Source organism: Oncorhynchus gorbuscha, linkage group LG08 (genome assembly GCF_021184085.1).
Source record: "Oncorhynchus gorbuscha isolate QuinsamMale2020 ecotype Even-year linkage group LG08, OgorEven_v1.0, whole genome shotgun sequence".
Lineage (NCBI taxonomy): Eukaryota > Metazoa > Chordata > Actinopteri > Salmoniformes > Salmonidae > Oncorhynchus > Oncorhynchus gorbuscha.
In genome coordinates, this window is record NC_060180.1 from 24763291 (window position 1) to 24780848 (window position 17558).

Sequence of the window (17558 nt, forward strand, 5' to 3'; positions counted from 1 at the left end):
GTCTTGGTTTGAGTGCTACCTGCTCTCTGTGTGTTAGCAGGGCGGCTGTTTCTAAAATGGTTGACATTTTAGGGCGGGAATGACAGTGTGAGTTTGACTGTATGCTAATGAAAGCATACTAAGTGTGAGGTTATTTGTACATTGTCTGGTGAAGCATTTCTTGTACAGTTACATTTTTGAACAATTCCCACCCCAAATAGTTGTTAGCACATTTCAAGTTATTTGTGCTCCCACTTATTACCTCTGTAGCACAAATGAGAGAGTATTTATAATTTACAAGTACAAGGAAAGGTTTGCAACTTCAGGTGCAGGATACAAACTTCTGATTTCAAGAGAGTTAAAACTTTCCACATTTTACTGCATTGGTTTAGACAAGGGCCCTGTTCGAATTCTGAAAATCTAGCCTTTCTTTCTCTCTTCCTCGAAGAATTCACCTATTAGAAATAAGTAGACAGATGAAAGCCAAGTGGTGGAGCCCTTGCTTTCATTTGTCAAATCTTCTTTAATTAGTGAAAATATAAAAGAAGTACAGTAACCACTTGAAAGAAGGAAGAACATCTCATCGGTCAGTCCTTCCAGAATGAACCAGATTTAGTCCACCAGCCTCTTTTGGGAAAATAACTGACATTTTGTCCCACAAGGGTACAGCGGTCCAAATTAAATGGTGAGAGAGTGTAAATTAGAAGAGGGGATATTAGACCTTTCCTGGGGGAGCGCAAAATAGGTCGGCCTCATGGTGGGATCCACCCAGGCCAAGAAAAGGAGAAGCAGAAATGTGTAATACATTTAAGGGTACAGGGATGGCAGAGAAGGGAGACGTTGTGAACTGCTCAAATTGAAATCATGGATGGGGTTAATTGCCTCCCCCGGCACTTTGTGGCCATGCTGTGTGTGGAGGGGGGTTGGGCCCCTTTCCAGGTTCCAGATCAGTACTGGGACCTCCCTGGTAGCGTAGAGGACACGTGCTGACCGGTGTGCATTGTGTATAGGAAAAAGACATGAATAGCTTTAGTGTAGCCTAATTTCCCCTTCAACAACTATGTGGGGAGTGAGAGACAGACCGATTCTCCAAAAACAACATGTGATGTGATTGACAAAAGGAGAGCACCTCGTCAGTCACAGAAAGACATACTCCAGATTCTAGACAAAGCATTACAGATGGACAAGAAGAAACGAAACAGCACATGTCAGGTCAACCACCTAACATCCTGGGAAGTGAACGTTAGCAATGAGCACCACCCCATTAAACATTGCATCACACAAAACACTACATTTCAACCAGAGAGCTATAACTGTTTATAACTGATTTACAGAAACTATAAACTGTAAATAAACTACTTACAAACGCATTGCATGCCGAAAAAGGTATACCCCGATGCAGAATTTCCCAAACTCGGTCCTCGGGACCCCAAGGGGTGCACATTTGAGTTTATGCCCTAGCACTACACAGCTGATTCAAATGATCAATGCTTGATGATGAGTTGATTATTTGAATCAGCTGTGTAGTGCTAGGTCAAAAAACAAAATGTGCACCCCTTGGGGTCCCCAGGACCGAGTTTGGGAAATGCTGCATCGGGGTATACAATGCGTTTGTAAGTCGTTTATTTACAGTTTATAGTTTCTGTAAATCAGTTATAAACAGTTATAGCTCACTGGTTGAAATGTAGTGTTTTGTGTATAATGTAAATTGTAATGGGTGTTATGTAGAATTCTAAGTTCATAAATTAGCTACACCTTCTTAATTAGCCACAGAGAGTTTAGACAGTTTCTATATTGGATGACATTCCCATACAATGGTAAAAGTTACGTCTTGGGAATAGGAAGTGAAACAGTGAACACCATACGAACATAAACATAAAGTTGAGACATTGTTGTCACAGTTTTATAAAGGGGCTGAAGAGCTTGACATTTTTTTATTTCCATGTTTTTCTATGTGTGTGAATTTGAGCAGTGGAGGGATAGGGGTCAAAGTGCACATATTTGCTCACGGACTGGAATTCCTACATCATTTGTTCCATTACCCCGAGTGGAGAGGGAGGGGCTTCAGCCAGTTGGACGTTGGAGTCCTTTATCAGCAAAATGAATAAAACACACACACACACACACACACACACACACACACACACACACACACACACACACACACACACACACACACACACACACACACACACACACACACACACACACACACACACACACACACACACACACACACACACACACACACACACACACACACACACACACACACACACACACACACACACACACACACACACACACACACACACACGCAAACAACAACCCTTGTGGGATATCCTGTCCAGTGCAAACAGTGTAGTATTTAGTGGGCCTTTTGAAACACATGACCTGAACTGTTATCATCATGTTCTATGCAAACCTCCTCACATATTTATACTGTACTTTTTTAGAGACATTTGCACTTGCTTTTGCCATCTCTGTTTGAATAATACAGTAGGAGGAAAGGGGTAAGGGCTGCTGTAGGCTTGGCAAAGACAACCCCCCCCCCAGCTAATGTGAATAGCAACACACCAACTTTATTTTCCCCTCCTACTCACTGCCTCCCTCTCTTTTATTCTCCCTAGCACTGTTAATGGTCTCTTTTTTACACAAGCCTGTTACCTCTTAATCACCCGACCGCAGCGGGATTGTAGCAAGTATGCCGAGTTGCTGACAAAATGTTGCTAACAATGATAAACATCAGTCAGTCTGATCAAGAACATTACACTAGAGTACCCCCAGTTTCAACAACCGGACGAGTACTTGGCTTCAAATGAATAAAGATATCAATATCATATCTGTGAGAACCATGAAAGAACATAGGCTACATTGTCACGTTCTGTACTATTCCGACAAGCAAAAGTAGGAACATCTAAAGCAGTAATCACTTTGGAACGAATAGAAACACAAATTAAATGAAGAATGATTTGCAAAATACTTGATAGGCTACAGCAGACCCACAACAACCAGCTCTGACTGAGAGCAGCAGGATAGTACTGGAGTGTTATTACCCTCCTCATGTCTGTGGTTGAGAGGTCAGCGGCCAGTCACACCTGGTGTGTCATGACAGCACCAACACATGCAAAGCAGCCGGAGATCATGTACACCACCCCGTCCGCTGCGGCTGGTCTACAACGGAAGGGCCTGGCACCCAATATCCCCTCCCTAAACACACGCAGCCACAGACACACAGACACACACACACGCGCGTACTGCCAGACACAGCTGTGAGCAATTTGAATAACTTGTGATAGCGATAATCTCCTTGCTCTCTCCACAAAATCTTAATGAGCCATGTGTACTCGCCCACTACCTCCTAAGATGGCAACACTCCAAAACATTTAGGGACTTCCACTGTGTCCCCGTATTTGCTCATCTTTTCTTTGGGGCTCATGCCTCTACCATCTTGACATCTTCTCACCAAATAAGACCCGTCTTGATTGGTTCTTGTATGTTCTGACCTCTTGACCACCGAGAATCCATTTTTGACCTCACTTTTCCCTCCAGACCATTAGGGGAGGATATGGCACAGAAGAGGAAACCCTTATGAGACCACAGCAAATGACTTGTCCCGGGCCATTTCGGAGGGTGAAGGTTGTAAGGCCTTTGCAAACTTGTTGTATTTGAGGTACATTTTCATGATTTATTTAGATTTATTTTCAATCCCCAATTTGTAGTTACAGTCTTGTCCCGTCGCTGCAACTCCCGTACTGACTCGGGAGAGGCGGAGGTCGAGAGCCGCGCATACTGCGAAACACGACCCTACCAAGCCGCACTGCTTCTTGACAAACTGCTCGCTTAACCCGGAGGCCAGCTGCGATGTGTCGGAGGAATCACTGCACAACTGGCATCCGAATTCAGTGTGTATGCGCCTGGCCCGCCACAAGGAATCGCTAGAGCGTGATGGGACAAGGACATCCCGGGACGGCCCCTGGCCCTAAACTGGACGACGCTGTGCCAATTGTGCACCGCCTCATGGGTCTCCCGGTCGCACCCAGCTGCGACACAGCCTGGGATAGAACCCAGAACCCCTCTGTAGTGACGCCTCTAGCACTGCGATGCAGAGCCTTAGACCGCAAGGCTACTCGGGAAGCCCTTGAGGTACATTTTTAATGAGCATTGAGAACACATATAAAATCTGAATGACAATAAATATAAAAAGGCCTCTAACCACTCAGATGACAACTTTAGAAAAAGAAATCAAACTCTTTTGTGGGCCCCACCAAATTCACACAAGCAAATGGCATGGGAGACGTTGTTCTCTTAAAGTGGTAAACATTTCAACTTCCCAGCTTGTAGAAATGTAGGTATAGGCTACTCAATGGCAAACATGTAGGCCTAAATGGAAGTGAGAAGATGAACAATTGATATATTACAAGTTTAACAATAACTAGTGGTTTAGAAAAGAACAGTTAATAGATAGTGTCATCTGTAATTAAAAATAATGTAGGCCATTCGTATGTCCTGCACTGACTCAAGCACACGGCAGCTGCAACACTGTTTGCATGCAATTTCTCCTACAACCCAGTTTTTAGGTACACTATTGACTATAGTACTTTCACTATAGTACTTTCATCTTGCTAATTAGCTGACCAGCAACGTTTTCTATCATGTATCATCTGTGTCACTACCAAAGGTCAGTAATAATCAGTCTAGGTTTTATTTGTTATGACATTGCCATATGTCAGAAGCTGCATTCACAGTGAATGAAATTGTTTAGGCAGGACAGTTAATCCCACAATTTTGCGAATTTAAAAAAAACATGTAAGCAACAACAAGTCAAGTGGCCTAATAAAAGTAAAGGCTCCGGGGCTGTCTGGCGTGGCTTTTCAAGTAATGCGTTGCCCTTTTAAAACAGCTCCGTCTTTCCATTCGCTTGGTGACGTCAGGACAGTGAAAGACTCCAGCCTATCCTCTCTGAACAATCAAAGGCAATGGTCCTTACGGAGTCGCGGTTTACGAGGGAGACTTTTTCACTGCAAAAGCCAGGGAATTAAACACTCACTGTTGGAATGAACCAGAGCCCAGTCAGTAGTCGCTATGGATTAAAACGGAAATAGTTGTGATGGCTGTAAATGTGAAAAAGTAGCCAGAACATCTACAGAGCAGCAAGACCGTCAGCAAGCAGCTAGATGCACGATCCTTGCTAGTATGAGCGAGCCGAACGGTCACAAACCTGGCTGCAGTCACAATTCCTCAATATTTTAACTCAACCAGCCTCGTGAAACCTTGAACGACTTTTTGCTACTTTCAATTCCGAACAGTCCAAAGTCGGCTACATTTTTGATTCTGACAGAATTATGGCGGGGAAGCTGACAGCAGGCTCGGGAATACTGCTCGTGACAGCCAACGTTGGATCGCTCTTTGAAGATGTAAGTTGCTTTGCCTGCGACAGTCCGTTACAATGTTTCTTCGCAACTAATGTGATTTGTTTTCCCTGTTGTTTTGGTTACAATGTATCCACCAATGCCGCTTTCAATTGATTCCACTGCGCCCGTGATATGGCCAGTAGTCTTTATCGTGGCGTCGTAAGCACCTTACTTTCACGTGTGAGCACAGCCACAGCGTGGGCCTCTAGCCAGCAATGTTGATAATGCTTGTCGTCTCTATCATTGTAGAAACCGTGATTTGGGGAAACAACTATTAATTGGACCTCCCGGTTTGGACGTTGCGGATAGGTTGCATGGGTTGTTCTCTGCCTTGCAGTTTGCTGTCGTAGTACAACATTATTGTGACAGCTACCAAGTAGAGGAGGTGTAGATTTATTTTAGCAGCCTACTGCACCGTGCCTGTTTTGACGTTCACCTAGGCCTTTAGGTTATCATAGAAGTCCACTATTTTCAAACAAAATTATATATGGAGATAATCTAGGCCGTGTTTTGTTGTATCAATGTTTGTCCATAGGCTAAACGTTTTCCACATACATGCAGATGGGCAACATGTATCTTCCTACATGGGTCCAGTGTGAGAAGGATCATGTTTTGGTAGCTTTTTCTTGACAACCATATAGGCCAACCTAATGATGAGGTGTGTACAGACTCCCGACTTTGCATTTGGGCATGGACTCTCCTTTTGTTTTATAATTACACACATGAAACAAACACATACTTTGTGTTGAGATAGCAGGTTTTGATGACTTAGGCCGTGGTCTATTCAACCAGATCTAACATGAGATGTAATGATGTTTTCCTTTTCACTTGTTGCATGTGGAATGGAAGGCCAGATAGACTAGGGTGAGCTAGGAGTATGTTAGGAGGACTGATATACTTGATTGGTCCAAAGCATGAAAATCAAATCAGCTGTTTTTGGGCATAAGGTCTTTTTCCTTTCACATTATGCTATGGTACTGTAGATGGGTTGTACAGCCAATTGGATGCCCTTTGACTAGTGTAACTTAGTAAAAAAATAAATTGTTAAACCTAATTTTTACATTCTGTCAAAAAGAGCAAATTTCCAACTTAATATATAAAAAAAGTTTCCTATCTCGAGGCAAAACATAAAAGAAGACTATATTAAGTGCCAAGTAAAGTAACAGGGTTGAGCGTAACAAAGTTGCCTTATTTCTCAGAATGAGTTGCCAGTTCCTTATATAATTGTGGTTTACGCTTATTGCACATTTATTAAACACAGACCTTACAGCTAGTTTAACAGTCTTTGGCTAAAATGCCATGTGACAAATTGACCATACATTTTTCCAGAATCAATGTTCATTGATACTCCTGTTTTAGTAGTGTCTGCCCTGCACGCAATTTGAGCAGTTGACACATAAAAATGACAAATTGAATATTGTGCAAAAACATACATTTAGATTAATTTGACATCGCCCAGCCCTACTCGCTAAGCAAGCAGTGTGACATCCTTTACACACACACACTTGTAGTTGTTTTGTTTGGAACACAGCCCTGCATCCTGCACATTTTCCACAATACAACAAACAGGCCCATTCTTTTCAGGAAAACCCAGGTAGCGCCCTGACGGTACCAACATCGCGATACTCGTTAGTATCGTGGCAAGTAAACAAAACACAAAGCGGACTTCACTTCTTTAGGGAAACAGCCCTAATGTTACAAACAAACATCATTATGTTGTCATCCAGAGTCACATTTATTTATTATCCAAGATACAGCACACAATATTTTATGTACAGGTTTTTAAAGGTCCAAAGAGTGAGTTCTGCTTCGTGTTTTCATTCGCGACACCGGTATTGTCCCGGCCCTAAACCCAGGGTATCCCAACCCATGTCATCTTGTAACTCTACATCACACATGGTGATTATAAACGTTGACACTGTATATAACATTAGTTTTATGATATGGAAATGTGAAGCGCACATTTGGACTCAAAGGTGTTTGGTTTGCTTGCATGACTTCAAATCGGTATTTATTGTAATCCTCAACATCTAATTTTTCAAAATACGTTGAGTCTTGGTAACTTACAGCATTTCCCTCACTCGGACAACAAACAATTGGCAAAAGCTGCCCAATTTAGCGGGAGGGATGGAGGGCAACTTCTTGTCGTGGACGGTCCTCATGTTCAGAATGGCTGTTAGTCAAAACCCATAAAGTGCGGTGAAGAGGAGACACTGAGCTCTGACATCATGTACACCATGCTACTGGATAGCCAGTTTAGGTGTGTGTTTGTGTCCAAATCTGACATTTTGAAACCGTATACATTTATGAGTGTAAAGTGCTACATAAATAATGATCGACGGAAATTACAATGTCAAAGCGACATATGAACTCGGTCTATACGATGATGGTGAAAACGTGGAGAAATGTTGAGGTTAAGAGGGTTAAAATCTTCCTAGAAGTCACATAGGTTGAACAGAGGGACATGTCAAAATGATTCATTTTGGCACTTTAGCAAGTCTTTACATAAAGATGTGATGTATTTAATTTCCCACGTGGTCTATGTTAAAGGGCACTTCATTTCATGTAACAGGGAAGGCTTTTAAAATACAATATTTGTGCACAATGTATTCTTAAAATATAAAAGGAACTCATTTTGTGGAACGACCCAGGTGCCTCTGTGTCTGTTGATGACTATTTTGCTTTTGCAGAGGCAGCATCTATTCTTCCTGTGGTCACAAAAAATAGAAAATATGACCAGTAACAAAACTCTGATAGACAAGGACAGTCACACACTTAAAAAAATAAATACAAATCCAGCAATATGCAAACAATATAACAAAAAATATCTATACAAACAATACAAAAAAAGTGTGTGTGTTTCAAAGTCCCTGCTGTTCTATGAGATGTTGCATTGTTGTTTGTTTTTAAAGGTAATTTTGCTGTTTGTATGAGTAATTGGAGATGGAAGGGAGTTCTATGCGATCATAGCTCTGTATAATACTGTACATTGTCGTGAATTTGTTTTTGACTTGGGGACTTTGAAAAGACCCCTGGTGGCATATCTTGTGGGTTATGTATGAATTGAACTTGTTTATGCAGACAATCTGGAATTTTCTCATAAAAAACTGGAAGAAGAGAAGTTAATCTCTCGTCAACCCTCAACCAGGAAAGACTGGCATGTTGTTGATGTTAGTTCTTTATTTGCAGTTCAGGGCAAGCCGTGTTGCTCTGTCTTGAGCCAGCTGCAGCTTTGCTAGGTCTTGTTCCCAGGGGTTGAGGAGGGAGTCAACCATGTTATATCTTTAGATATTTAAGCTTGTAAGCTTTTTCAAGGTACCACTAAGTGCTGATTTGTCTGGCTCCTTATTATATTTCAGCTCGTCAGTTTGGGAATTAGTTAGTTGATAACAACATACAGATGGAAAATATGTTAGTGAGTTGTGCTCATTGAACAGCATACTTCTCCTCCCACTGCCCAGCAATCACTATCAGTAGATCCAGGTTCCCTGGAACCGACTCATTCACTCCATGTTGATGGATCACGGTCCTAAGGTCTCAATAAAGAAAGGTGTGTGGGATGTTCAAACAGCCATTCAGCTGCAGGTGAATCTTTCACCGTACTTTAAAAAAATGTTCGTCCAAGTTCTCTGGATGCGAACATCAAACATTCATAATCTGCAAGGGTCCAGAGGCAAAGTCAAACATTCATTGTGAGACAACCCTGCTTAAGATGTTGGAAGGCAAACATTTATTTCCTGGAGTGCTTCAAATGTAAAGGGTAAATGTTAATCATTATTTACGTTTGTGAATGTCTTGCACACCCACTTAGTTTGATTTATTCACAGTTGGCCTTGCTATTGTACAGTACATTTGTGTCTGGTAAGTTAACCCCTTTCAAATCACATTTTATTGGTCTCATACACATATTTAGTTGTAGGCCTATGCCGTTTCCGCCCGAGTGAGTGGTTTCTCTGCGACATCCTGACCTAAACAGACCACTTGTAGGCTAACCCCATCCAGCCATCACCATGACTGACGAGTTTTGCACTGGTGCAGTGATTTAAACAGGATCACATAATGGCTGTGAGGTTGGAGGATCATCAGAGGAGATAACTGCCCCATAGCAATACTGTATGCCACTCCCTCCCTGCTGAACTCTAGACAGAGGACAGAAGGGCACCTTCCTCCACCTAGACACCCAGGTTGGCAACAAATTCCCTCCCTTCTCTAAAGAGACAACTCTGCTAGTGCTTACAGCGTCAGATGAATACCATCTGGCCTGGATGTCATTTTCTTCACCCACTACCGATCCATGTCATGTAGAAGGCTATGTCCTATACTTTGGAGCGGTGCAGTGGGAAACTGCAGATGCCTGTTTTGTCATGGGGCTTGTCTCTTTTGTTTTGCCCCACTATGGTACAGTTCTCTGGATACGGGCTCTGCTGTTTGACCTCTCTGGCTGGGCACTGTACCTAGCTCTGGCGTGCTGCTTCTGTCTTCAGTCTCTTTCACTGTAGTCCCCTGACAGCTCATTAGCTCCGGCCGTCGCAGTCTTGTCTCATTACAAGTGCACCCAGACCCCAGTTAGCTGGCATATTTACACTACTAAAGATAGAAAAGGGATGGAATGAAATGATGGAATGAAATGAGAAGAAAAATCTGTGTCCTCGAGCTTGGCCCTGATCTAGGCTTAGCTGCTTTGCTGGCGGCTTGGAACCCTGAATGACTATTAGGATTTTTAACGTTGCTACAGTAGGTGGGCCCGCTGCTAACACTCCGTTAAGAATCAGAGAGAAATGCCCCGGTAAAGCTCAGATAATTGTGCTTTTCTGGTAAACATGTAAGAATGTTATAGTGCATTTCAGATGGAACAGAAATAACCCCTGGAAAAAGCTGTTGGTTTATATTTAGGCCCAGATCACATGACTGATTCTAGGTAATGGGGAGGCTAAGTGAATCATATGATATAATAACCTGCAGTGTGTAGTTATAGTGCCGGAGGGATATTAGACCACAATATGTGTCTTGTTAGTTTATTGTGCTGAGTATTAGATCTGGTGTGAGAACATGAGTTTTGCTTCTTCCACAGTTCAGTCAGATTGAAAAGAGTAGGCTTGCTAGATGTTTATAATAGGGTAATTGCAGAGAAGAGGTTAACAGAAGTTTTGACAAAAGGGTAGCTAATAATTTAATGTAATTGGTGCAGAACTTCAGACCAATTGACAACTACTGACCTTAACTGCTCAACTACCGACCTTACCAGATTTTTTCAAAGCTATGGGCAATTCATGATATATACATTACACTATATATACAAAAGTATGTGGACACCCCCAATGAGTGTATTCGGCTATTTCATAAATTCGAGCACACCGCCATTCAATCTCTATAGACAAACATTGGCCGTAGAATGAAGAGCTCAGTGACTTTCAACGTGGCACCATCATAGGATGCTACCTTTCCAATCAGTCAGTTCGTCAAATTTCCGCCGTGCTAAAGCTGCCCCGGTTAATGCCAAGCATCGGCAGGAGTGGTGTAAAGCTCGCCACCATTGGACTCTGCAGCAGTGGAAACACGTTCTCTGGAGGATGAATCACACTTCACCAACTGGGTTTGGCGGATGCCAGGAGAACGCTACCTGCCTCAATGCATAGTGCCAACTGTAAAGTTTGGTGGAGGAGGAATAATGGTCTGGGGCTGTTTTTCCTGGTTTGGGCTATGCCCCTTACTTCCAGTAAAGGGAAATCTTAACTCTACAGCATACAATGACATTCTAGACGATTCTGTGCTTCCAACTTTGTGCCAACCGTTTGGGGACCGTTTGGGGAAGGCCCTTTTCTGTTTCAGTATGACATTGCCCTGTACACAAAGCAAGGTCCATAAAGAAATGTTTTTTTTTTTTTCGAGATTGGTGTGGAAGAACTTGACTGGCCTGCACAGAGCCCTGACCTCAACCCCATCAAACACCTTCGGGATGAATTGGGGTGTCGACTGCGAGCCAGGCCTAATCGCCTAACAGCAGTGCCCAACCTCACTAATGCTCTTGTGGTTGAATGGAAGCAAGTCCCTACAGCAATGTTATATCTAGTCGAAAGCCTTCCCAGAAGAGTGGAGGCTGTTACAGCAGCAAAGTGGGGACCAACTCCATATTAATGCCCATAATTTTGGAATGAGATGTTCAATGAGCAGTCACTTTTGGTCATGTAGTGTATCTCTTTATTGTATTTATTGTATTATTGTATATTGTGTTTAGTCCCAAATAAGCTTTGTGTCACATTTTAAAGATCAATACACTGCATGTAAAATGATATCTAGGCAAAATATAGGCCTTCCACAACCATGGAACCCTGACCTGTTCACCGGACGTGCTACGTTTTCCCGGACCTGCTGTTTTCGACCCTCTCCCTCCTCTCTCTCCCCTCTCTTTCTCCATCTCTTTTGCACCTACTGTCTCAACCTCTGAATTCTCAGTTATGAAAAGCCAAATGACATTTACTCTTGAGGTGCTGACCTGTTAAACCCTCTACAACCGTTGTGATTATTATTTAACCATGCTGGTCATCTATGAACGTTTCAACATCTTGAAGAACTACAGTGGGGATTTGATAAACTGCCGATTTTGCAGGTTTTCCCACTTACAAAGCATGTAGAGGTCTGTAATTTTTTTATCATAGGTACAGTTCAACTGTGAGAGACGGAATCTAAAACAAAAATCCAGAAAATCACATTGTATGACTTTTAAGTAATCAATTTGCATTTTATTGCATGACATAAGTATTTGATACATCAGAAAAGCAGAACTTAATATTTGGTACAGAAACCTTTGTTTGCAATTACAGAGATCATACGTTTCCTATAGTTCTTGACCAGGTTTGCACACACTGCAGCAGGGATTTTGGCTCACTCCTCCATACAGGCCTTCGCCAGATCCTTCAGGTTTCGGGGCTGTCGCTGGGCAATACGGACTTTCAGCTCCCTCCCTTTTCTATTGGGCAATCTGCTGATGTCGAAAGGGCATTATAAGTAAATGTAATTAACTAATGTTATTATTTTAGCAAAATAGTTCAACCAGCTTTTTTTGGGGGAATAATAACTGATCTGGCTTTGAAGTTGGTCAATGAAAATAATGTTTTGGTTACAAATGTAATAACCACAACCATTCACGATGCACATCCAATAATAACGACCAATTTCTAGGAGCAGGCATTATAGAAAATGAACACAGGTCTCATTAACAATCTCTCAAGCACAAGTCCAGGTGCTAGTGAGTAGCCAACTAATCTTTTACATTTAAAGTCTAGCCAACTTGGATCCATTTGCTTGCCAACAAGGTAGAAAGAACATTTGCACTGTTATGAATACACCCTCATGTTTGTCTCCAACTGTTTGAACAACATAGCCTGTTCACTTTGTTTAGATATTGATATCATGTGGCTACCTAGATAATATACTTATTTCTCAGAATGAGAACGAGTTGCCAAGTACTTATCTAGATGTGTGTTTTTATGCTCATTGCACGTTTATGAAACGCAGACTAGGCAGCTATAGCACATGACAGTCTTTGTCTAAAATATATATTTTTTCCAAAATCATGTCAATTGATCCTCGCGTTATAGTAGGGTCTGCTCTGTTCTACATTTTGGGAGTTGAGACACAAAAAGGGTATCGTTTGAAAATTCTCATCTATTACGTTAAAATAATGTCTCAAGCGGTTCGGTGTCCATTTGACCGATTTCTGTTGGACCAAGCCTCAAATGCAAATAGCGATTTTTAAACTGCTTTCTGTCAGAGGAAGAAGTGATCTTCTGTTGTTGTTGTTGTGAGTGGCAGGGGGAGGGGCTTGCTGTCTGTGTGCAAGTGGGAAGGTGCACAGTTCACACAGCAAAGAAGGAGACGAGACCAAAAAGACAGAACGCTCATAAAAATAAAAATATATATAAAAACCTTGATTCTTGCGATACAGGCATTTGGAATATAACGCGAAAAGATTAATTCTAATTCATATCATATATTGCCCAGCCCTAGATGACACCACCATCTCTCCTAGGTTTTTCAGCCTGAGAGGGTTCCAGTATGTTTTAGATGTTGCCAGAATGGAAAATTGCTGAAAGAAAGATTAGATGGTGCTATTTTTGTGGGCTCCCCATAGCTGCGGGAGGTAGGTGTGCTGAGGGTGCCCCCTGATAAATCGAAATTAAAACCATTATGTATATATACAGTACCAGTCAAAAGTTTGGACACATTATTCCATATGTGTTATTTCATAGTTTGGATGTCTTCACTATTATTCTACAATGTAGAAAATAGTAAAAATAAGGAAACCCTTGAATGAGTAGATGTGTCAACCTTTGACTGGTACTGTATGTTCTTTAAATACTCCCCTGCAAAATATGAACATTTGCCTTCATAACTCCTGTATGAGTGGAGAAAAATACTCCTCTGCACCCCCCCCTCCCACATCGACAGCAGCCTCGACCCGAAACATCCTCCTGCCCCCTCAGAACATGAAATTAGATTTTCAAAGGGAAAATGGAGTGAGATGGATTGGCCTGGCATCTCGAAGCCTGAATAATCAACGTCTATTGCCTGAAGAATATCTTAATTCCTCTCCACTGAAGCCCATGATGGTGTCTTTGACTGTTTGTGTGTTTAATAATTGTATCTTTTTAATAATAAGTTGACATCTTGGGCCTAGATTTAACCGTGATGATGCTGTTGATTATGCCTACACAGATTTTTCAGTAAAGAATACTGAACTCTTATGTTGCTGCATTTTTCCCCAATTGACTTAATAAGGAAAAATCGAGAGTGTAAACATGTTGTCTAGACATTTAGTAGATTCTTCTCTAATTGGCACAGCTGGGAGTTTAGAGGCATTCCATTTTGTCTTTTATAACCCTTAATCTCTTTGGAGGATGAGAATCTGAGATGTTCAGGAGACCTCTGCAGAGCTCGGCCATCACATTGATGTCAACAGGCCCATGATGCAGAGCCCCCTTTGTCAAAAGCATTATTTTTATTTGTGGAACTGCAGTCAAGCATCGATCATCATGTCTCCAGAATAAGATTTGATATTTATTGGAAAGGAGCATCAATCTCATATCCTTGAACTTGCACTGTAGTCTAATAAACTGCACACTTTCCCCAGTAGCAGTGGGAGGACCACACATGTCATCGTGTTAACTTTGATATGATGGTTATATCAATATTTGCGCATTAAAGCATTTCCACTACCAGTTCTCACGTAAAACATTTTATCAGCACAGAAAGTTTCCACCTTTTCTAGCGTATTTTGTTTTGTCTACATTTGGAAAGTTTACTGACCAATTTGCTGTTTCCAATCAGGTCGTTTGCATATATTGTTTTGGTCCTGATGTGACTAGAGTTAAAAAAGAAAAGAAAGTCTTAATAAAAAAAAAAAAATATAAAAAATATATATAAATGGATCTGGACCGGCCATGATTTCAACATCCATGGACCGGACCAACTCTGAACCATTCATAGACGTCTATGTTTGGTTTAGCTTTGGTCCGGTCGGAACTGGCCTTGATTTGGACCATACATAAAGTATATCTCAATGTCCACAGACATCCGGTCTGGATATTCCTATATTTGGCCCAAACATAATGCCTATAATTGGTTTAGATTTGGACCGGCCTTGACTTTGCCCAAACATTTGAAAGGCCCAAATCTGAACCAATCATCGACATCTATGTTTCACAAGAGTTGACTGCAGAGTACAGTTCAGTACAATACAATAGAGTATAGTACAGTATAATGTATTGTACCCTACTCTAATGTACTCGAGGCATCTGTTCACCTTTCATTCAGAACCTAAAATGAACCTAACTTCCATGTCTGGAATACTGATTTTAGCCAATAGCAGTAGTGTCAATTGATAATTGTCATCCATTGTTTTTCTACCTGAATCCGTCTGTACTCCGAGTCGCTATTCACAATTTCCCCAGCATGGAGGAAAACATGGGAGAGTTCTCATAGACCTGCAGCAAAAAAATCCTCCATTTACACATTTACACAATAATGTCTAGCTGCAGACTTTGGTTGATACATGCCGTGCCCACGACATGCTGCACCCATTATGCGTCACTTACTACATAATATATGGCATTTAGCAGACGCTTTTATCCAAAGCGACTTACAGTCATGTGTGCATACATTCTACGTATGGGTGGTCCCGGGGATCGAACCCACTACCCTGGCGTTACAAGCGCCATGCTCTACCAACTGAGCTATGCACACACTGCACACACTGCCATTGAGGCTGCTAGCACTGTCTCTGGCCCACATTCCAGCACAGAAGGTGGTGGTAGTGCACCAACATTCGATGCCAACCGTTGAAAAAAAAAACAGAGGAAGGAGGCTGCTAGCTAGCTAGGGAACACTGGTACACAGTGTTGTCCGCCCCCACAGTTCAGTTAATGTTACGGTGAGAGAAGTCGCTACCTAGGGTAATCACTACTACCAGGTAGTGATTACCCTCTCCACAGCGTTAGAATAACTGGAAAGACTGTGTCCTAGCTAGCAGACTCAATGGCAGAGACACGGCATGTAGTAAGTGACACATAGTGGGCGCTGCATGTAGTAAACGTGGTCTGCCGATAGACAGATCCTTTTCCATTTACATGAAGCTTATCTTATGTGTGCATTTCACACTACTTTGGGATTATAATTGCATTGTAAGGCTCGTGAATGTCCCGCTTAATTAATGTTTGTTATCGTCAAATCAACAGCAATATACTTACCAATTTTTCAGTTTTTGATTTGTTAAAAAAGTTTGAAATATCCAATAAATGTCGTTCCACTTCATGATTGTGTCCCAATTATTGTTGATTCTTCACAAAGAAATACAGTTTTATATCTTTGTTTGAAGCCTGAAATGTGGCAAAAGGTCGCAAAGTTCAAGGGGGCTGAATACTTTCGCAAGGCACTGTACATATGAGATGGGTAATGCAAGATATGTACACATTATTAAAGTGACCAGTGTTCCATTTATTAAAGTGGCCAGTGATTTCAAGTCTATGTATATAGGCAGCAGACTCTGTGCTAGTGATGGCTATTTAACAGTCTGATTGCCTTGAGATAGAAGCTGTTTTTCAGTCTCTCGGTCCCAGCATTGATGCACCTGCACTGACCTTGCCTTCTGGATGATAGCGGGGTGAACAGGCATTGGCTCGGGTGGTTGTTGTCCTTGATCTGCTTTCCTGTGACATCGGGTACTGTAGGTGTTCTGGAGGGCAGGTAGTTTGTCCCCCGTGATGCGTTGGGCAGACTGCACCACCCTCTGGAGAACCCTGCGGTTGCAGGTAGTGCACTTGCCATATCAGGCGGTGATCTAGCCCGACAGGATGCTCTAGATTGTGTAGCTGTACAAGTTTGAGGGTTTTAGGAGACGAGCCAAATTTCTTCAGCCTCCTGAGGTTGAAGAGCCACTGTTGCAGCCAGAGCCAGTTGACCATTTCAGTTTGTCAGTGATGTGTACACCGAGGAACTTGAAGCTTTCCACCTTGTCCACTGCGGTCCATGATCATCTCATTTGTTTTGTTGACATTGAGTGAGAGTTTAGTTTCCTGGCACCACACTCCCAGAGCCCTCACCACCTCTGCGCCGCCAGCCTGGCGAGGGTTAACATGCTTAAATATCTTAAACAAATCGACTATGGAGAAGGAGAACCTATAGACCTTGGTAGTGAGCCGCGTCGGTGGCACTGTGTTATCCTCAAGGCGGACAAAGGTGTTTCGCTTGTCTGGAAGCAAGACGTCGGTGTCTACGATGTGGCTGGTTATCATTTTGTAGTCCGTGATTGTCTGTAGACCCTGCCACATACTTCTCGTGTCTGAGCCGTTGAATTGTGACTCCACATTGTCTCTATATTGATGTTTGCCTGTTTGATTGCCTTGCGGATGGAATAACTACACTGTTTGTATTCGGCCATATTCCCAGTCACCTTGCCATGGTTAAATGTGGTGGTTTGCGCTTTTCAGTTTTGCGTGAATGCTTCCATCTATCCACGGTTTCTGGTTAGGGTAGGTTTTAATAGTCACAGTGGTTACAACATCTCCTATGCCCTTCCTGATAAACTCCGTCACCGAATCAATGTATTCATCAATGTTATTCTCTGAAGCTACCGGAACATATCCCAGTCCGCGTGATCAAAACAATGTT

The 17558-nt window shown here is 42.2% G+C and overlaps 1 protein-coding gene across 2 annotated transcripts in view; it reads left to right on the plus strand.

The window, feature by feature from the left end:
- The first annotated feature begins 4933 nt into the window (after positions 1–4933).
- The window catches only part of LOC124041396 (inositol polyphosphate-5-phosphatase A-like), a 300331-nt gene continuing 287706 nt past the window's right edge, over positions 4934–17558 (plus strand). For both annotated transcript variants that reach the window (XM_046358921.1, XM_046358922.1), the window contains exon 1: positions 4934–5396. In XM_046358921.1, the coding sequence (XP_046214877.1) occupies positions 5325–5396 (72 nt within the window). In that variant the 5' untranslated portion in view covers positions 4934–5324. The remainder of the gene's footprint in view (positions 5397–17558) is intronic.